This window comes from Quercus suber, unplaced genomic scaffold, assembly GCF_002906115.3.
Source record: "Quercus suber isolate HL8 unplaced genomic scaffold, Cork oak 2.0 scaffold_79, whole genome shotgun sequence".
In the NCBI taxonomy this organism is placed as follows: Eukaryota; Viridiplantae; Streptophyta; class Magnoliopsida; order Fagales; family Fagaceae; genus Quercus; species Quercus suber.
The window spans coordinates 334,124-355,707 of NW_027069544.1; the positions used below are offsets into that span (position 1 = coordinate 334,124).

The window sequence follows — 21,584 nt, forward strand, 5'->3', positions numbered from 1 at the left end:
CTTATCAAAAAAAATAGAATACGTTTGTCGGTATGTGTTAGTCAATTGTCATAGATCAAAGAAAATTACTACCGCCCATGTTTGAATGGTCGCAAAGGTGAAGTTATTTAATTGGTCCGGTTAATAGGTGGGCACACATTAATAAATTTATTTTTAAAAATTTTTTATTAAAAATTAAAAAAATTGTCAAAATATTTTCGATTCTTAATAAATTTTTTTTCAAAATTAATTTATTACTGTTAGGCACACATTAGTAAAATCCTATTTAATTAAATATTTATTAATTTCTAACTAATCTCAAAAAACTAAAAACTAAATTCATCAAATTTTCCGCCATAATTAAAGTAATAATATAATTCTAGAATTATGCCAAAAAAATTAAATAAAAAATTATAAAGGGTTACTAACGAATGCTCTTAGACCATTTATTAATAATTCATTTTAGAAAAGTTTTGATACCACTTTATAGGAAATGAAAAAAGTTGTCAAAATATTAATTGTTTTTTTTTTTTCATTTTCTATAAAAAATTTCTTTAAATAGATTATTAATCAGTGCCTTAAGAGTATTCATTAGCATTTTTCAATTACAAAATAACCTAGAATCAATGGACAGCAAAAGAAAAAACTCATTGTTGTTCAAGTGGTTGTTGGGGCAACCCAACTAACTAAACTTGTTGCCAAATGTACGTACACATATATAATTATTGCACTCCATTAATGAATGTTTACATAAATGTGCAGTAATTTGCAAATATAAGTTTCATAGTTGACATTTTAAGGGAAACAAACCATCCACGTCGTATCTATATGTCCTTCACTCCTTAACCAGCTACATATATAGTGCAGCAGAGTACGTACTATATATATCACTAATTTTTGCAGTAGGTAATTTTAATTTGCATTATTATTATAAATTTTTTTTTTTTTTATTGCTTGCTAGTATTAACATCTTTGAAAAGGTGAACAAATTCTCTGCAACTGATGATGGGTGAGGTTGCCCTTGCAAGTCTTTCCTCTACATTCAAGTCTCCATTATTTCTCCATGGATCAAGAACCCGATGTGCACTTGGCAAAGAAGAGAGGAAGGGTAAGCAGAAGAACCGTAGCTACCATGAAAAGGCATCATGGAAGCCAATCAATCAAAAGCCTATAAAATACTCTTCTAGATTCACTTCAGATCTTCCCCTCTCTGAGTCACCTTGGGTATCTATTTATTTTTTTGTGTTAGAATAATAATTAAATAATTAAAATTCATCGTTTTCTATGGGCTTAAAATTTTGAGGTATATGATACTTTGTTATACTAGTTTTTGGTTTTAGCAGGCTTCATTTGATCAGTATTTGGAGGATGAGTCCAGAATTCTCAAAGCAACCTTTACAGATGGAGAAAATATGCAAGTTAGTGAGGTGTTTGACTGCCTTACTTCCACTTTCTATGATTTTTTATTTTTATTTTTTATACCATAAAAATATTGTTCAAACTGAGATTTTCTTGGTAGAGCTTGTTATATTAGAATTATGTGGGCCATGTACTATCTTATGATGCATCTATTATCAAAATAAAAAATATTCTTGGCACCCCCCAAAAAAAGTGTCAAATGTTTTGATTCTAATTTCTAACAATAAATCTAAATATTGTTGGACCATAATGAAAAGGAAGTGCAAGTCAAAAATAGCTCAGATTATGAAAGATAATATAAGGGTTTGTCTTTTGATGGCTAGTTTATAAGAGTATTCACATTGGGAATGGCATATGCCATATATAGGGAAAATTTAGGATAAAAGCCCAACCCCCCCCCCCCCCCCACACGCATCCGGATTTGTAAAAACCAACTATTGCAAAAATTTTGCAATAGTGTTACAGTGCAATTCTAAAGGTAGAATTTCACTGTAGCTCAAATCTTAAAAAATAAAAAATAAAAACTAATATTTTATTCACTTACTTTATCAATTCTTCTCTCTCTCTCACCGGGTTTTTGGGCTTTGGGTTTTTGTTTTTATTTGGGTTTTGGGATATATTATTTTATTGTGTAGAAATATTATTTTAATGTGTTATATTGTAAAATAAAAATTAGGATACTGAGAGTATTGTAAAATAGTATGGTATAATTGATAAAGTAGTTTTTTGAGATGGTAAAATAGGATGTGATAGAATTTTGGGATGTGAATGCTCTAACAATCTTAACAGTCTTTTCATAATCGGACTCATGCACATTGAGTGTGGCATCATTAATCTTACCATGTCATTACGAATAACTTAATAATAATAATAATAATAAGAAAAGTGCATGCATAATTATAATCTATCATTTTCAATAACATTTTTCATTCTTGTTATCTTTTTTTAAATAAAAAATGTAAAAGAAATTGTAAACTTTGACATCTTAGAGGTATTGTCAAGGTTAAATAATTTTTGGGTATAATTGTTCTAGAAAATTTTACAATCTTTCGATAATACAATAATGTTGTACTTTCCCCCTTAAACATGAACAATGGGTCCCATATGAATTTAATTAATAGATACTTAACTATGTGAGAAGGGAGAGTATGAAAGTATTTTACCATTAGAATATGATTTAATTTTCCCTTAAAAAAAATTGATTTAATTACTTGAACTTTATAGAACAACTAAGTATTGGTAAGGAACTATCGCACACCTTTGGTGCGATGGTCACTCTACAAGTATAAGTGCTTGTGGGGTGTGGAGGGCAAAAGTCGCGGTTTAAGTCTCCGGGAGGAAACTTCACACACATATACACTTATATTAGGCTAGAGGAAAATTTTTATCTTGTATAAAAAAAATAATAAAAAAAAAGTATTGGTTAGGAGTTACATGAACTAAATGAATCTTAAATAATATTATTAATTAATGAATCTAACATAAATTTTATTACATAAAATAGTCATCAAGTTTTTAGGGAGGATATTATGATTGGTCACGTCCTCTCTAGAAATAGTAAATTACATGTCAAAGGCCACACATGCAAGGGTGTAGAAGAGAAATGACTTCTTAATTATAATTAGCTTGGGAGAGCTTCCTAATCACTTGTAAGGTTCTTGAATGGCATAAACTTGTAAGAAACTTCTCACATTTTAAAGTTGATTTTTGTTATATTTATTCTTGATATAATTGTTTATTTATAAATGTTTTATATTTGTTTCTCTTGAGTTAACTTCTAAGTAAAATTCCACCATATTATTGTTAACTATTGAGTTAACTTCTAAGTAAAATTCCACCATATTATTGTTAACTATCAACGATCTTTGAATCTAATTATTTTATTGATTAAAGAGTGACTAAAAACATTACACGACTATAAATTTATATGTTACCAAAAACCATCCATTTAAAAAAATAAGCGTTACCTTCGCAATATTTTTAACAACAAACATTAGGTGGTAAGTTGTTATTAATTCTAATTTAAATTTACCATTGAATTTTTTTTTTTTTTTTTTTTTTTGCCACTAAAGATTTGTTGTGAAATGTTGTGAATGTAGCATTTCTCTTCAAAAAAATACAGAAAAAAAAAATTCAAACATTTATTTATTATGTTCTTAAAGTGACTTCAATCACATTTATTGTCAAATCAATTTGTAAACTTTTTGTAATAAAATTTGTAAGGTTGAATTTAATCAATCATTTTGTTGGTTTTATTCCGTGCTAATTTGTTTGTAATTCAATATTTAGAAATCCTGTATTTAGGTGGGAATCATGTAAAGATAGTGTGTGAGAGAGTATGAAGAAAAGCTAAAAAATGTGCACTCAGCAAAGCCTCGCGACTGGCTCACGGCTGGTAAATCACCAAAGAAGGCACACGTGTGAAGTATGCAGAGGAGCTGAAAAGTCACGCCAGCTGGAACACTACAGGACAAAACTTTCAGTCTGGCCAAGCAGTTAGCTCGCAACTCAGATTCGCGACTCAGTCAAGTCGCGAGGCCAAGTCGCCAAACCACTCTGTTTGGAAAAAAACTAACCTTTCACATTCCAAACACACACCAATATAAATACCCCTTATACTCACGTATTGTAGAGAGCTTCCAGAGAAAATTTTGAGAGAGAATCCCTAGAGAAAAACAAGATTAACTCATCCACAATCTTCATCCATGTTTCTCCAAATTTCTCTACTCTCACCCTCTCCATTGATACATCCTTGAGAGGTACATTAGCTAAATTCTTATTTCACTATACCCATATCAGTGAGAAGGTTATTTGGTGCTTGGGAAGTAGTTAGAAATGGACCAATTGATATTGATTGATGCTATGGGATATAGTGGGATCCAGTAAACTAGAGAAGACAAAGGTTTGGCGTAACCTCGTTGGAACAAGAAATTTGGAAGGCTTAGGTACACTTGGTAGATTAAGATTGGAGAGTCTTCTACTGTTCATGTATCCCAACTTCATTCTCTAGTAGATCATTGACTGATTGGAAGGCGGCGAAGAGGTTTTACACCAAGGACTTCGGTTCTTCTTCGATAACACATCGCTATGTTGTCTTTGTGTTTGCATCTCTCTTCCTTTAATCTTTGCCATTTAATTTCTGTTGTTGTTGTGATTTTATTTGGTTTAGATTGTTTTATCAATTTTGTTTTAGCTTATCTTCATATTCCGCACATACATTGTTTGATAATATGCTTGAATTAGTAATTTGTAATTTAGGGGTCTAAACGTTCAAAGTGTTTTACACACTGTTTTAACATTCAAAATTGATAATAACTTTAGCATTTTACTTGTAGTACGCTTTAATGGGATAGTCAACTTCTTTTTTTTTCTTTTTTTTTAGGAGGGGGGATAGTCGACCTCTTTAGTTGCTCTAAAGAAAATGCTATTTTTCTTATCAGGAACATATGAGTATATGACTCTAACCTCTTTCTCATACATATGTTTTTATGCTTAATTTTTGTAGGACGAATGGAGAATTCAGCTGCCACCCTTACAATTCTTGTTCCTAACAGTGCAGCCAATAATTGACATGCGATTGAGATGCAAATCGAAAGGGAGGGATTACCCTTCAGCAGTTCCCTGTGAGATCACAAAGGTTCTTGAGCTTGAAATGGTAAGCTACAATAAAAACAAACTAAGAGCGCATAAGAAAATAAACATGACCGGCCCTAATTAGTTTATTGAGTATCCATGATTGGTCCTAAAATTTTAGGACAAAGACTTGATTGTTGTTATTATTATTGTTGTTGTTTTTCTTTGGATAAATCATAAATAGAATACTAGAAAAGTTGATATATGAATTTAAATATATATTTGCTGCTTCACCTTCCAACATAAATATGAAAAGCTAATCTTTTACAGACAAAATGGGAGCTCCTAGGGCTTGATGATGTTCGTGAGTCATTAGGCTTCAGTGCCAATGCTAAAGGAGCCATATACCCTGATAGACGGGCAACACAGAGCTGGATTAAAACTCAATTCGAGCTTAACATAAGCTTTGTTCTTCCACCTTCGCTTGCTCTGGTTCCTAAAGATGTTATTCAAGACATTGGAGTGTCGGTAAGTCCATCAAATCTAATTGCTATTTACATCTCTCTTTGTTTTCTATTACAATTTCTTGAAGTATATCATTTATACTATTTGTAAGTAATAATACACAATTGATAAACTACTTCAGATATACGTGAGGACTGAGTAATGCTAAGAATTACAAAATTTTCACAATTTTTTTTTGCTACTATTGAACCAACATCACTTTCGCATGGTCCCATCACTAATAGTTTAACTCAATTTTTATTAAAACATTAATTGCATGTCAACTCATCAATTATGAAAAAAATTGTTTAAAAAAAAAAATTGTTTTCTTGAACTTGACTATAAATCACCAGGCCTAAGGGGCTGCAAGTCTGCAACAACTACTACCACATCATTATCAGTTCAAGTTCATTGTTAGTTTGTCCAGAAAATTACTATTAATTTCCATTGTTTTTAGCCATAAATTTACTAGGAGATTGTATCCAACAACAGGTGATCCAAAGATTGGTGGATGACAAGAAGCAAAAAGCTAATGATGGAGTGCTTGTAGATTATGATAAATTCAAAAGGGAGAAACTCAAGAATCTAGTTTAAGCCTAGTGATTACTTGAATATGAGGTCAGAAGGCCAAAATAAGTTAATTCATAGTAGCTTATATTATTCAGCAAAGGAAAGCTTTGGCGACTGAAAGTTGATGTTAGATTTAATAAGATAGAAGTGGATTTGCATCATTCTTTGATACATTTGGGGTTGAAGTGCAAACAAAATTTCAGTTTAGTTTCATCTTCTTGCAAATATTGAACAAATAAGTCATTAGTGAAGCTAACAAATGGAAATGTAGGGGATCTAACCCTAAATAATCCGAATGCAAAACTACCAGAGAATTTTTTGTCGTTGTTGTGGTTCCTCGTTGATGTGCTTGTTCTTTATAAAAATCGTGATCAACGAGGAACCACAACTAAGATTGTAAAATGTTAAACTGAATCTAAGTGAAGCAATAATATCACAAATAGGATCTTGTAGCCCGTAGTTGATTCCAAACCAAATCTTTTCTAAGGAAAACATAATGAAATTTCTTCTAGAATATAATGGAATAGAAATCTGATTGATGATTGATAAATTATACTCTGCATTGTATTTTATCATAGGAAGCACGATTCTATACATGTCAAAAGTTAAAATGTAGAACACATTATACATTCAACAATGAACAAAGCAAATCAACATGTTGCTGTTACTGTACAGCGAAACATCTTTATGATTGCACTCAATTGCAAGCTCCCAGTAAAACCAAGCACAATATAAAAAGAAAAAAAAAGTGTACCTCAGATACAGCCACAAGCCCAACAAGGAAAATATACTGACTATTTAAAAATTTTGAAGTACAAGATCAAGACAATAGCAATGGCAAGAACTGCAATTATGGGGCCAATAATCCACTTGTTCACGCTCATTCTTTTTGACATGTTCGTCATAATTCTCTTGCACTTTCCTGTGTTATCATCCACTCCATGCAGCAGAAATATAAGGAAATCATCAGGTAAATACAGTGGCATGTATTTTCAAAACTACTACTGCGGTGTGAAAATCATAGAATTTTGGTAGACAGCACAATAGTCATACCTATTACAGCTTAAACCTGAAGAAAATATAATGGACAAAGATCATAACAGTTCAATACTAAGCACTAATGCTGAGACTGAAAATAAAAAATAAATAATAAAAAAACAAAAAGGGAAAACACACGCACACACATACCCTCCAAAAAAAAAATGTAAATGATATTCAAGAATGGCATGTAAATGTTTCAAAGTGAAGAACATCAGAGCAGAATCAAATTACAGTTTCAAATATTACTCAAATGAAAAGTAATAGGACTTTCCTTAATTCTGTCACCAGATTTGCCCAGTCTCTCCGCTGTCATCCCTAGTCTTGCTCTCTGATCAGCCAATGCCTGTTGCATATGCATCAATTATTTGTGCCAAATGACAATTCATGAACTCAAGGAAAAAGAATGTTGTCAATATTCACCAGTTATCAGTCCTCCAAATAAGAGACTAAAAGTTCACCACAATTGGGAAGCAGAACAGAGTACGAATTTAAACAATAATATATAAAAATAAAGAATTAGACAAAGTTTCTCCCTGGACCCAATAACTTAGACTGCCATCATTCAAATGACAAAGTGAACTCCAAAAGTAAATACAATGGCAATACAAGAAAATAGAAAATGGTGAGACAACCATTAGTTGCAGGACTGAGTACTGCCATACATCATTTTAGACCATAAGGGAGCATAAATCATACGCTACAGAAGGGATGAGATTGAGAAGCTCCCATGGGAGAACGGGAGTGATTGTCAAACTAAATAAAATGGGATGGCTTGAACTGCAACAACAAGAGTCTTAGCCCCAAAACTATAGGGTTGGCAAAACTTTAAGATGACTTGAAATGGAAGGACCAGGAAATCTGTCACAATAAAGTTTGATTCCAACAGCACATAAGCTTATACATATAACTCTACAAGACAAGCTTTATTGTTTTATGATCAACTGACAATCAGAAGATACAAACAGATACATAGTTAATGGATCAAAACCTACACTGTTTCTGTACAATTATCAGCATATTGTGTTATCATCACCAATAATCAAAGCAAGAACAAGAACCATGCTTGAAACAATGAAAACGATTGCGGTCTCTAACAACAATTTCTCTATTGTATATATCAGAAACCATCTTAATAACAGAATGACAGTCTTGGCATATACGCAGATTCTTGAAAATATAAAGAGGTGAACCAGCTCTTGTGCTTATAAGCCCAAAACAGACTGCCAGCTTCTCACTATGTGAGAACAATGCCTGTTCTATCTCCTCCAATTCATCCACATTACCCACCCGACTGCCACAACCAGAGAAAACTTGGGAAGCAGCATTTGGGACATAACCAGCCACTCTCAATCTTCGAATCATCTCATCCAACATGATGTAAATATCAGTGATTTGCGGATGTGACTTATCCCCTGCACAGAACTGGTGAACTTGGCCATGAACATGAATTGAACTAGTTCCAGGCATCTTTCTAATACCCCTTTTCTTAAGAATCTGCCTAAGGGAATCAGCCTTGTCTCTTTTTCCCACCAAGGCATACATGTTTGAAAGCAGGATATGATATTCCGTGTTCTGGGGATCCATCTGAACCAGCTCTTGCAGAACTCGCTCACCCAGCTCTAGCTTTCCATGGACACTACATGAACCCAAAAGGGATCCGAGAACCACCTCATTCGGAGGCATTGGCATCTTTTTTATTAAGATTTCAGCTTCTTCTAAACGACCAGCCCGACCAAGAAGATCGACCACACAAGCATAATGTTCTATTGTAGGTGTTATGCCGTGCACAGCTTCAAGTTCATGGAAGTATTGGCAACCCTCATCAACTAGACCTGAGTGGCTGCAGGAACTTAACACGGCCATAAAAGTTAATTCGTCTGGGTTGGCATCTTCCACCATACGAGGAAATATATCCAAAACAACTTTACCCCGTCCATGCATTGCTAACCCACTAAGCATAGCATTCCATGCCACCACATTCCTTCGTGGCATGTGCTCAAAAACTCTATATGCAGCATTAACCCTACCACATTTCGCATACATATCCACCAAAGCCGTGCCCACCATGATATCCATCTCATTTTCCATTGTCTTCAAAGCATACACATGAACCCACCTACCCATCGCCACATCTCCTGACTGTGCACATGCCGATAAAAACGAACAAAGTGTAACATAATTTAACCCAAAGCCATAACCAAAAATCATCTCACCAAGCAGTTTAAACCCTTCCCTGATAAACCCCCTCTCCACATAACCCACGATCATTATTGTCCACGTGACCTCATTCCTCTCCGGCATCATATTAAACACCACCCTCCCACTCCCCACGCCTTCACATCTAACCACTCCATCCAGAATCACTGTCCAAGACACAACACTCCATTCCTCCATCTCTTCAAACACCTGCCTCGCCTCACCCAACATCCCACACTTCACATACATATCCATAACCGCATTGCAGGCCTTCACACTAGCACTCAATCCCATCTTCACCAAACACCCATGTCCTTGCACTCCAAACTCAACATCCCCAACCTTGCACAAACATTGAACATGCAAACCATGGCCACATCATCCACTCCAACACCCTCTCTCCCCATTTCAACAAACAAAAACAGTGCATCTCTAGGTACCCAATGGCGGGCATAGCAGCCCATTAAAGTGGTCCAGTCTATGGTGTCTTTGTGTGAGTGGGGAATTTTATCGAACATTTCGCGTGCATAAGCTGGGTTGCCACAGGCAGAGTAGAGATGATGTAAGGCGTTGTGGAGGAAGGAGTTTGGGGAGTTGGCGAGGCCAGTGGTGATGATAGTGGCGTGGATTTTTTTGCCTGTGTTGAGAGAGGAGTGTCGAGCACAGGCTCGAAGAAGGGAACGGAAGTGTTGAGTGAGGGTAGAGTGGGTTGGCCATATCATATGAAAGACAGCTGAAACTTTAAAAGAGAATGATTTTATTTTATGAGGTATCAATCAATGACTCCATATGAGTGAGGAGAAAGAGAGAGAGCATTGCAGAGGCAAGGAGTCCAAAAGCTTCGTATAGAGCTCTTCATCACCATTTCAAAGGGAGCAAGTTTTGGAACACCATTTCTCAACATTCTATATAGCCTTTGAAAAGACAAGCTGTACATCATAGTGTGTATTAGCTAAAAGCTTTTGCTTTTTTTTAAGTTTTGTCCTCGTTTTATTTCAAATTATAATTTTATTAAAGAAAATGCTAACAAATGCATTTTAAGAATTGGTTAATAATTTATTTAAATTAAATTTTTATAAAAAAAATAATTAATATTTTGATAACATTTTTTTATTTCTCATAAACGTGATATCAAAATTTTTTTAAAATAAATTGTTAACCAATGCCTAGAAGCAATCCTTAGTTGAACCCTTTTATTATTAATTTTGGAAATATGTGAGCTATTAGCCTTATTTATGTCAAATAACTTACTACAAATAAATAATCATTACATTTTTTTTTTTTTGGAGGAAAAAACAATCATTACATATGATTGAACTTATCTTTATCCATTTATTTTGTTTATTAATAGGCACAGTAAATAGCAGCATTTTAACTTCTTCTTCTTCTTTTTCTTTTTTCCTTTTGTAGTTTTTTTTTTTTCCCAGCTTTATATAAGCTGTTAGGCCAGCTTCATAGTAAGAAAAAAAATATTAAAATAAACTAAAAAGCCAGTTTTTTGTTTTTTTCCTTCTATTTACCTAATTTTTTTCATTAAATGAGACTTAAATTAGTTCAACCTTAACAAGCAAAACACAACGCTTATTAACATTTGCCTTTGTTTATTATCTATGTTGTATCTTTTGAAAAGAAATGGCATTTTTCGCTAATATATGATATTTTAAAAAATTACACTCTTTTTAGGTTGAATTTTTTTTTTTTTATGTATACAATTAAATAATTACAATAAGTAAGAAACTAATTTGACCTTGTATATTCCAACACCAATCAGTGCCAGTTGAAAATAAGTTCATCCCAACAAAGTCATATTTACTGCCATTTGGGGGCAAAAACCCAAGAACAAGAAGAGAAAGCACCATTTTTTCAACCGTTTGGTGGTCAGTTTCCAGTTTATCTACTTTGCATGGTTATTCTCACTTCTGCCATTCTTCACATTTTTTCTTAATCAATAACAATGAAACAGCAGATCTGCTCGTCTCTTTTATGAATCAGGAACCCTTTATTTCCCCTTCTCTTGGTAGCATTACATTGGGATTTAATCATGTGTACCTGCAAATCAAGAATTTTTTTTTTTTTTTTATGTATACAATTAAATAATTACAATAAGTAAGAAACTAATTTGAACTTGTATATTCCAACACCAATCAGTGCCAGTTGAAAATAAGTTCATCCCAACAAAGTCATATTTACAGCCATTTGGGGGCAAAAACCCAAGAACAAGAAGAGAAAGCACCATTTTTTCAACCGTTTGGTGGTCAGTTTCCAGTTTATCTACTTTGCATGGTTATTCTCACTTCTGCTATTCTTCACATTTTTGCTTAATCAATAACAATGAAACAGCAGATCTGCTCGTCTCTTTTATGAATCAGGAACCCTTTATTTCCCCTTCTCTTGGTAGCATTACATTGGGATTTAATCATGTGTACCTGCAAATCATAAGCAATGATGTATTTGTTCTGTACATGAATCATAATCAACAAGGAATCACAACTAATATTGAAAGATAATAAATTGGATCTATAAGCGAAGCAATAACATCGCATTTAGGATCTTGTGTAGTTGATTCCAAAACCAAATATCTTCCAAGAAAAGGCATACGCATTGAATAATGGACACGATGAAAATTTCTTCAAAAACATTGGCATGGAAATTTGATTTGATGATTTGAAAATTATACTCCGCATTGTATTTACTCATCATAGAGGAATCACTATTCCATACATAACAAAAGTTACAACGCAGAACACATTATACATTCAATGATGAACATAGCAAATCACCATGTCGCTGTTACTGAACAGCTAAATATCTTTATGTTATCACTCATTGCACGCTCCCAGAAAAACCAAGCCAAGCACAATATAAGAAGAAATTAAAAAATCGGTGTACCACAGAGACACCCACAAGCCCAACAAGAAAGCATGTCCTGACTATTTAAGTTTGAAGTACAAGATCAAGGCAATAGCAATGAAAAGAACTGCAATTATGGAGCCAATCATCCACTTGTTCCTGCTCATTCTCCTTGACATGTTCGTCAAAATTTTCTTGCTCCTTCCTACGTTATCATCCACTCCGTGCAGCTGAAATATAAGGAAAACCATCAGGTACATACAGTGGCATATATTTTCAAAACTACTGCTGCAGTTTGAAAATCCTAGACCTTCGGTAGATGGCAAAATCTCATACTTTACAGCTAAAACTTGAAGTAAATATCATGGTCAAAGATAATAGAAGTTCAACGCTAAGCACTACTGTTGAGACCAAAAAAACAATAAATAAATAAATAAAACACAGACATGCCCAAAAAAAAGTGTAAATGATGCCAAGAGTGGCATGCAAATGTTCCGAAGTGAAGCACACCAATTACTGATTCAAATATTACTCAAAAGAAAAAAAAAAAAAAAAAAATTACTCAGAAAAAAAAAAAAAAAAAAAAAAAAAAGCAATCTCTTATTGTAGAGATTTTAGTTGAATGCTAAATTAAGTTTGAAGTATTTGAAAATAGTTACCGTGTTATTAGCATGCAGGAGAGACTGTCGCTGAGAATGCAAATCTTGAAGAATTGAAACACCAAGCTCCTCTGTTTCCAGCATGGTTCTTCTACTTTCCTTAATTCTGTCACCAGACTTGCCTAATCTCTCTGTTGTTGTCACCAGTCTTGTTCTCTGATCAGCTGATGCCTATTGAATATGTATCAATTATTTGTGTCAGATGAAAATCCATGTATTCAAAGAAAAAGGAATGTTATCAATATTCACCGGATATCAGTCCTCCAAATAAGAGACTAAAAATTCAATTTACCACAATGGGGAAGCAAAACAGAGTAAGAATTTTTAAAAGTAAAAGACTTCGTACTGCCCTAGATTGCCTGTTTCCCTGGACCCATTAACTTAAAACTGCCATCATTCCAATGACAAAGTGAACTGCAATAGTAAATAAAAATGGCACTAAAGAAGATAGAAACCTGGATATCTCTTTCCAATAAGTTACCAAATCAATCATAAAACCACTAACAGATAATGAATCACAATGGCATATCACAGCAATAAGCATAAGGAAATTATGCAATTTTAGACATACCGTGAGTGTATCTGCCATGCCTGATTCCAACAACTCATCTCGGGCTGCAGCATTTAAGTTGCCTGATACAATTCTCTTGACTTCGGTTTTCAGATTGTTCAGATCTGATTTATATTCCCTCAACTTAGCAAGAAGCACAGCCTTGACATTAGGTTGCAAACTTCTCGCCTCAAGATCCATTTTCCGAATCTGAAAAATTTATTAGAAACATCTCTATTACTACTGCAGATACAAAACATTGAAAATCACCCTAGGAAGAAAGAGTAAAGTGAGTACCAAGATTCTGCTTCATCAATTCCAGCCTTTATCTCAGAAACCTTTTGTTTCTTTTGCCTCTACAGATCAATAAGACATTATAAGCGGCTTCTGGTAGGCCTTGACAAATCATTGCCCATAGCACTTAAATAAAAAGAAGGGGAAGAGAGGNATAAAAAGAAGGGGGGAAGAGAGGGGGGGAGGGGGGCGGGGGGGTGGCGCATGGGGATGGGGATCTATCAATCCACATAATTTAAGCATGTGTAAAGAACCAAAGTACAAGTCAACTATTATTAGTCTAGGAATTTAAAATATATGGCCAGTCTACATAAGAAAGTGATGGGATGGTTGTAATAGGTTATAAGGTGATTGGAGATTGACAGAACAAGGTTGCGATATGCAACACCTAGCAAAGCGGCTTATCAAAAAACATTAACATCAAGTTAATACTTAGAGCATATGGGGAGTTAGGAGAAAGATAATGATTACAATGGTGATGGTGATGAGAGAGAAAGGGGACAAAATGGAAGAACTAGGCAATTAATTCCCTTAACAAACATAATACTCAACATTCCGCAACTTAAGTCTTAATTTAAAAGGCAGAACTAGGCAATTAATTCCCTTAACAAACTAAATACTCATCATTCCACAGCTGAAGTCTTTCTTTGTATGAGCAAATCATATCTGCATCAGGAATTCCCTGAGAAAATCTAATTGCACAAATACTTATGCAGAAAATATGCACATACCTCTCACATGGTGGAACTCATTACCCATTTCAATTCCACCCTTGTGAGAGATTTGTGCACAGCTTGTAAGCAAACCTTTGAGCAAATAGCACAATTCAAATAAGCAACTCTTTACTTAGAAGCTATCAAATAAGCTCCCACCCTTGTGAGAGATCTGTGCACAGCTTGTAAGCAAACCTTTGAGCAAATAGCACAACTCAAATAAGCAACTCTTTACTTAGAAGCTATCAAATAAGCTCCCACAATCTAATTTAAAACTCAGAAAAATTCATAAGAACTTTTATAACTACTGAAGAAGGATCCAGTGGGTAATGCTGAGGACAGTTGCCTCTCTTCTTTTAGGATGGAGGAATTGGTTGGAGAAACATTTTTCAAATGCTTGGAATATGATTCTATTCTAGCTTGTCTTATGTGGTTAATTTGGTGGGAACATAATACTCGTACTTTTGAAGATACTGAGAGACATGTAGATCTTTTGAAGTATCTGCTAGTTGGGACTTTGTTTCGGTGGTCTAGGATTTGGGATTTACAATGTATTTCCATTTATGATTTTCTTCTTTCTGTCTGTATCTCTTCTCGAGTTACTTGTATTTGTTTTAAGCACAGAGTGTTCATCATCATGAACACAATGTACTTTTCATGCAATAAAACTTTGATTACCTATCCAAAAAAAAAAACTGATAAATCAAGAACCAAAAAGTTTAACTATGAAACTTTTTACATTCTGCCGAATTTGTAAACCAAGGGAAAAATAAGCTTTGGCCAAGTGAGCAACACTAAAAAATTAATAACCAAACCAAAGGCCAACACTCAGTCAGTCCACAAACAAATAGTACTCCCACAAGGCAACAACTAAGACATTAAAAAAGCAACACGACAATTCCAAACCAACATGCCAACATGTTGTCATCACATGCATAGGAAACAATAGCCTAACATGTAACCACGGCAAACAAAACCTTCAACAGGCCATGAACAGGCTAAAGCAATTGCACAACATGACATTTGCACAAAAAGGAGAATCAGCCCATACCAGAGTCAAGCATATCAACAGCACATAACAGGGACAAGTGAATCAAGATTCACTGGTCCCAACAGGAAAAATTATTGGTCATACAGTGATTAGACCATACAAGGACAGATCGGTGTGGCAAGAAGTAATTCCAGTGGTTTAACTATCTTCCACTTGGTTGTCAGAGGTTGTGAAGGCCTCAGAGATGTTTCTTGGTGTAGCAGTAGTCACAATGAACTGCAGGTTTACAAACCAAGAACATTGTCACCTACGTCAGACAACGTGGTTCGTGGTTGTGGGTGGTGACAGGGTTTGTCATTGGTGCAGATCAGGGTCAAGTTTATATGTTTAAATAATGTAAGTAATGTGGCCACCAGAGCTAACGAAGGGAAAAAAAAAAAAAAAAAAAAAGAAAACCGATCCTCAAAGGCTCAATTTATAGTCTAAAATCAAGTCTTTAAACTCGAAATGCTAATAAAAAATATAGTTAAAAAACGTGCTACTAATTATAATGTTTGAAAATCAGAGTTAATTTCTCATTTTGGCCAGGTCAACCGAAATTAACTCAAATCCAATTGGTCAAATACCAAAACCAATAAATCCTCCTCCAGAATTTTCCACGTGTCATACTCCCACAACCTCTCTCTCACGCGCATTTTAGCGCGTGCAATCATCCACTTTTTTTATTTACAAGTTACAACCCACGCTCGTGCCTGTCGTGCCACGCACTTTATCACTCTCGTCATTTCGAAAAGAAAAACACCAAAAACTCGCACCGGCGAGCTCTCCGATATCCGGTCATCTCAGGTCCGACCAATTCAACCCGATCTTTGTTTGGTATCTTATTTTCCATCAACGATTCTCTTCATTTCGTTTCTATTTAGGGTTTCTAAGCTGTTTTTGATTTTGATGATTGATGGAGCTGGATATGTGTTGATCGGTGATTGAACAGGAAGAGTATAAGGTTAGGGACGATGAGTGAGGTATTCGAAGGATACGAGCGCCAATACTGCGAGCTCTCGGCGAATCTCTCCAGGAAGTGTACGGCAACTGGTGCTCTTAATGGCGGTAATTCAAAAACTCCTCTTTCAAATTCTCAATTGAATTTGATGGAAATTTTTTTTTTTGTCTAAATTCTTGTTGATTTATTGCCTCCCTCTGTGCGTGTTTGTTTTGCCCTTAGAAATTTTGAATTTTGATGCATATATGTTGATAAATTTTGGATTTTTTAAGGGAATTGAAAATTGTGCTACGTAGTTGTTTTTTTTTTATTTGCTTATGAAGGTGGCAAAGATTTAATTAGTTGATACATTGATGCCCCGATGTAATTTTTGGCTTGTGTGAATTACGCAAGAAAATTAAGGTTATCATTTATAGATTTTTAGAATTTGATTATTTTTTGAAGAGAGGGATTTTTGTTGGATTGTATTGGATTGGATTGGCTGGTATGAATCTGAAAAATTTTGCCCGCTACTTTCACACTAGCTCCAAAGATTATGCATATTGAGGGTGAGTGATCTTATCTGATATGTTAGTAATGATCAGTACGAATGTGAGCTTATTCTACGATTAGTTACTCGATTCATTTCTTGGAATGAGTTCGATTTTTAGATGGAATCCTTTTGTGAATTGGCATTTATAGTCAAATGGCGACTACACTGTTTCATTTGAGATTTATGGGTGCAATTTTTCTGTTGAAATTCTTTACATTTGATGATATTGACATGAATGGGAGAAGAATCTGAATTCTAAAGGTTCTGAATGATATTGGATAGTCCAGTACTGCATTGTTCTTGTTCCACTTTTCTGATAATTTTCTTAGCATTTTTGAGGTGTAGAGCTACAATGTACTCTCAATGAGAGCCATTTTGTTGTATGTTTTATGTATCATCGTAATACTATATCATAATCATAGTAGGATAATATTTTTTGGATAAATTGTTACTAGTGGGGAGGAGGATTTGAATCCTGGTTCTCCTAGAGAAAACCAGTCAATGCCATCAAGTTACAATGCTCTTGGCAGTACGAGAGTTAACTGTGATTTTTTACATATATATGTGTGATAGGGGTAAAATTGTCATATTGTGATATTCGTGTAAGTACCAACATATATAAATAATGTACATGTATATTAGGGTAATTAATAAACCCTAAACACACATCTGAGAACATGTTATCGGAGCTGTAAAAGAAATTCACCCCTATTGCCATTGTCAGATTTTTTTTTTTTTTTTTTTTTTTTTNNNNTTTTAAGATATTTCCAAAAAATATTTATTTTAAATTTTTTTCAAAATTTTCGGGGGCCAAGGCCCCCTCGGTCCTCAAGTGGCTCTGACTAGGGGGCAAAGTAATCCAAAAATCCTATACTAAAGGGGTTTAGGAGGAGGGTCAGGGGGGCAGTTGCCCCCCTCGCCCCCCTTAGCTCCGCCCCTGCTTGTAGTCAAGTGGCACCCAGGTTCCTTTGTAACCTCTTGCTCGGGGTTCTATCCCCCGCACTTACTTAGCAAAAAAAAAAAAAAAAAAAATGGAAAAAAAAAGACAAAAAGAAAAAGAAAAGCACTCACATTTAAATTTAATATTTAGTGAGATTTGAGAGGGTCTGAGATGTGAGAAAAACGATGCTACTACTCAAGGTCAAGGGGCCAAAATGAGAAATTAACTCTGATTTTCAAACATTATAATTAGTAGGCCACGTTTTTAAACTATATTTTTTACTAGCATCTTGAGTCTAAGAGGCTCGATTATGGCCTATAAAGACTCAATTCTCATAGTCTGATCACATTTAATGTGGCATTTTTTTCTACGTGGTGACCACCTGAAAATCAAGTCTTAAAGACTCGATTTATAAGCTGAGACATTTTTGAACTTTTTCTTTAAGGGCCTTGACCATGAAATAAAACACCAAGAGTGTTGTTCATTTAAATTACACAAAACCTAAACCCTCCTGAGAATTCTTTGAAGTACCAGAGAACCCACAACTGCTCGATCCAGCCAGACCACGCCACCACCGCACCACTGCCAGATCGAGCTGCCCAACCCAGGCTATGCCCGACCCAGGCTCGGCGCGACCCAGTGCCGTGTGACCCAGGCTTTCAGAGTCTCGACTTTGAATCAAGAAGAAGAAGGATCAATTGAAGACACCGATATACTTGAGATGCAAAAAAATAAAGAACAAAACTTTGTAGGAATCAGTTTCGTAAATGGCAGAGTAAGTGGAAGAGAGAAAAGAGGCGGAGAAAGAAGAAGGAAATTTTTAGAGAAAAAAAATGAAGTGGACAGAGAACTTACCATGGGGTCTGGGATGTTTGACTTAGTCAGTAGAGAAGGTCCCACATAAAAGTTACAAAATATGAGCGAAAATGAAAATTCCACTAAATCAAGTCTTAAAGACTTTATTTACAGGTGAACGCTGCGTGAAAAAAGTGTCAATTTAGACCCGATCAGAATATGAAAACCGATCCTCAAAGGCTCAATTTATAGTCTAAAATCAAGTCTCTTAAACTCGAAATGCTAATAAAAAATATAGTTAAAAAACGTGACATACTAATTATAATGTTTAAAAATCAGAGTTAATTTCTCATTTTGGCCAGGTCAACCGAAATTAACTCAAATCCAATTGGTCAAATACCAAAACCAATAAATCCTCCTCCAGAATTTTCCACGTGTCATACTCCCACAACCTCTCTCTCACGCGCATTTTAGCGCGTGCAATCATCCACTTTTTTTATTTACAAGTTACAACCCACGCTCGTGCCTGTCGTGCCACGCACTTTATCACTCTCGTCATTTCGAAAAGAAAAACACCAAAAACTCGCACCGGCGAGCTCTCCGATATCCGGTCATCTCAGGTCCGACCAATTCAACCCGATCTTTGTTTGGTATCTTATTTTCCATCAACGATTCTCTTCATTTCGTTTCTATTTAGGGTTTCTAAGCTGTTTTTGATTTTGATGATTGATGGAGCTGGATATGTGTTGATCGGTGATTGAACAGGAAGAGTATAAGGTTAGGGACGATGAGTGAGGTATTCGAAGGATACGAGCGCCAATACTGCGAGCTCTCGGCGAATCTCTCCAGGAAGTGTACGGCAACTGGTGCTCTTAATGGCGGTAATTCAAAAACTCCTCTTTCAAATTCTCAATTGAATTTGATGGAAATTTTTGTTTTTTGTCTAAATTCTTGTTGATTTATTGCCTCCCTCTGTGCGTGTTTGTTTTGCCCTTAGAAATTTTGAATTTTGATGCATATATGTTGATAAATTTTGGATTTTTTAAGGGAATTGAAAATTGTGCTACGTAGTTGTTTTTTTTTATTTTTGCTTATGAAGGTGGCAAAGATTTTAGTTGATACATTGATGCCCCGATGTAATTTGGCCCATACCTTTCTTGTTGCTCAAGCGTGTAATATTAAAGGTTAGTATTATGATCAAGATATTATAGTTACTATAGAATTTTTGATTCTATTATTTATTACTGAGTTGAATTCTGTAAAATTTTCTGGATTTTAGAGCATGGAACTTTGAATAAAGTAATCGATCATGTTCTTAGTATAAGACGCTGTGATTTTTTTTTTAATGATTCATTACTTTGGAAATTACGATAATTTTAGATGGCCTCAATTTAATTGTTGAATACTATATTAGCATATGCCACACCTTTTGGTAATTTTGGCTTCAATGAATGTTCCACGATATTGTTCGTATAGCTAACTTTTATAAATTTTAAGAATTTCATATTGAGCTTATTTATCTCTGAATGGATATGAAGGGAACATTATTTTTTATGGAAATTGAGTATTGATTGGAGGATTTTGGTACTAGATAAAATTATTCTCAAGAAACTATTTGCTACGCCAGCTCCTACCTTTCTTATATCTTGAACTAGCTCAGGAAATTTAATCCAGTCATTGGAAAGGTGCTCTACTGCATTTCTAGTTCTCTATGTTAGAAATGCATTACTCCTCATCTTCTCTCCACGATTTAAACGAGTAGCAGTTAAAGTGCTCTTATTTCGTATCTTTTACATTATTAGTATGTACCTTTCTATTTCTACTTGAAGAAATAAAAATTCATCGATATATAGAATGGGACCCTACTCTTACTCTGGTGGCACATTGTGTACAACTTATACTATTTCATTGTCTTTAGAATGGGCTACTCAAAATTTTAAGCTAATCCAGTGAAATTTAACCCAAAAATTTAATTTGGGAAAAAGGAAAAAACCCAAAAAATTAAATTCGGTAAAAAATAAAAATAAACAAACAAACAAAATCCACTATCTAGCCCAATAATCAGCCCATGTTCCTCCAAAACCCCTCATTCAACTTTTATAAATTCCAAATTTGCAACATATATAAACTCAAAAAAAAAAAAAAAAAAAAAGTTACTGTGTACTGTTCCAATTGCGTCGCTTGCCATGGCCAGTTAACCACGCTGCCAGTGTTCTTGCCGGGAGTCTGTAACGCGCCACTCCTCGGCAGCAACACTGGTACACCTCTTTCTCTCTTGCCGCTCTGTCGTTTGTTTGCTTAACATTGCTGTTATATTTGTTAATAACTGCTCAACACTATTGTGAAGCAGTACACTTTGAGTCTTTGACCGACTAGTAAACTTCTAGACTGAGTAGAAGTGCTGTATAGCTGTACAGCATTTCCCAAATAACACTTTTATCTTTCTTTATTTTTTTATTATAATAAGATATATTAGTTTTGTTTCTGTGATTTAATGTTCTTTACACAGTACATTACAATTAATAATAATAATAATAATATAATATATAATAATGTGGCTTATATTAGTATATTAGATTATCTATTTATATTTGATAATAGTAGGAGGACAAATAATTGTTTAATTGTTTGATTTGATCTAATTGCACTTAAATAGTAGTTTGCATTTCATTGTTCACACTTCTTTTTTTAACAAAAATTATTGTATAAATCTTCAAAATTTCATACCTATTAATCAATTTTTTATCCTAAATGCTGAAACATTAAATGTAACTACTTAGAAAAGTTCTAGAATGTAAAAAGGTAAGTTCAAACCTAAGTACAAATAATTTAGTACGGTGAAAAAAATATAGGCACAAGTTTACTTAAAGTTAGTTTATGAAATAAAGTAAATTATTTTTTGCCACAATTTGGGCCAAATTAACTTGAGTTTTTTGCATTTTGAGCTAATGTAGAAAGAACTAATGTAGGCTTAACCC

At 34.4% G+C, this 21,584-nt stretch overlaps 3 protein-coding genes and 2 long non-coding RNA genes across 15 annotated transcripts; 3 read left to right on the forward strand and 2 right to left on the reverse strand.

The window, feature by feature from the left end:
- Positions 1–759: 759 nt before the first annotated feature.
- On the forward strand, positions 760–6,262 carry LOC112000847 (uncharacterized). Of its 9 annotated transcripts, none has more exons than XM_065773755.1 (6): positions 760–850; positions 941–1,203; positions 1,320–1,406; positions 4,904–5,053; positions 5,302–5,499; positions 5,968–6,262. In XM_065773755.1, the coding sequence occupies exons 2-6, from the start codon at positions 982–984 to the stop codon at positions 6,067–6,069; spliced, it is 759 nt and encodes a 252-aa protein (XP_065629827.1). In that variant the 5' UTR covers positions 760–850; positions 941–981; the 3' UTR covers positions 6,070–6,262. The 9 variants fall into 9 exon arrangements, with proteins under 9 accessions (XP_065629827.1, XP_065629833.1, XP_065629828.1 ...); XM_065773761.1 differs by having other exon boundaries at positions 761–850; positions 941–1,087; positions 1,323–1,406; XM_065773756.1 differs by having other exon boundaries at positions 795–885; positions 960–1,203.
- Positions 6,263–7,565: 1,303 nt separating this feature from the next.
- On the reverse strand, positions 7,566–10,255 carry LOC112000866 (pentatricopeptide repeat-containing protein At5g15340, mitochondrial). The gene is given in 2 exon segments (XM_024033037.2): positions 7,566–9,620; positions 9,623–10,255. Coding segments are annotated over 2 exon segments (1,887 nt in total). The 5' UTR covers positions 10,005–10,255; the 3' UTR covers positions 7,566–8,115.
- A 1,726-nt stretch (positions 10,256–11,981) lies between these two features.
- On the reverse strand, positions 11,982–13,580 carry LOC112000858 (vesicle transport v-SNARE 13). The gene is made up of 3 exons (XM_065773698.1): positions 13,363–13,580; positions 12,792–12,962; positions 11,982–12,362 (listed from the first exon to the last, which is right to left on the reverse strand). The coding sequence occupies exons 1-3, from the start codon at positions 13,540–13,542 to the stop codon at positions 12,213–12,215; spliced, it is 501 nt and encodes a 166-aa protein (XP_065629770.1). The 5' UTR covers positions 13,543–13,580; the 3' UTR covers positions 11,982–12,212.
- Positions 13,581–16,015: 2,435 nt separating this feature from the next.
- LOC136067619 (uncharacterized) lies at positions 16,016–16,446 on the forward strand. Of its 2 annotated transcripts, none has more exons than XR_010629046.1 (2): positions 16,016–16,215; positions 16,331–16,446. It is a non-coding gene; the product is annotated as an uncharacterized LOC136067619 (long non-coding RNA). The 2 variants fall into 2 exon arrangements; XR_010629047.1 differs by having other exon boundaries at positions 16,016–16,185.
- Positions 16,447–19,056: 2,610 nt separating this feature from the next.
- LOC136067620 (uncharacterized) lies at positions 19,057–19,487 on the forward strand. 2 transcript variants are annotated; one of them, XR_010629048.1, is made up of 2 exons: positions 19,057–19,256; positions 19,372–19,487. It is a non-coding gene; the product is annotated as an uncharacterized LOC136067620 (long non-coding RNA). The 2 variants fall into 2 exon arrangements; XR_010629049.1 differs by having other exon boundaries at positions 19,057–19,226.
- Positions 19,488–21,584: the final 2,097 nt, after the last annotated feature.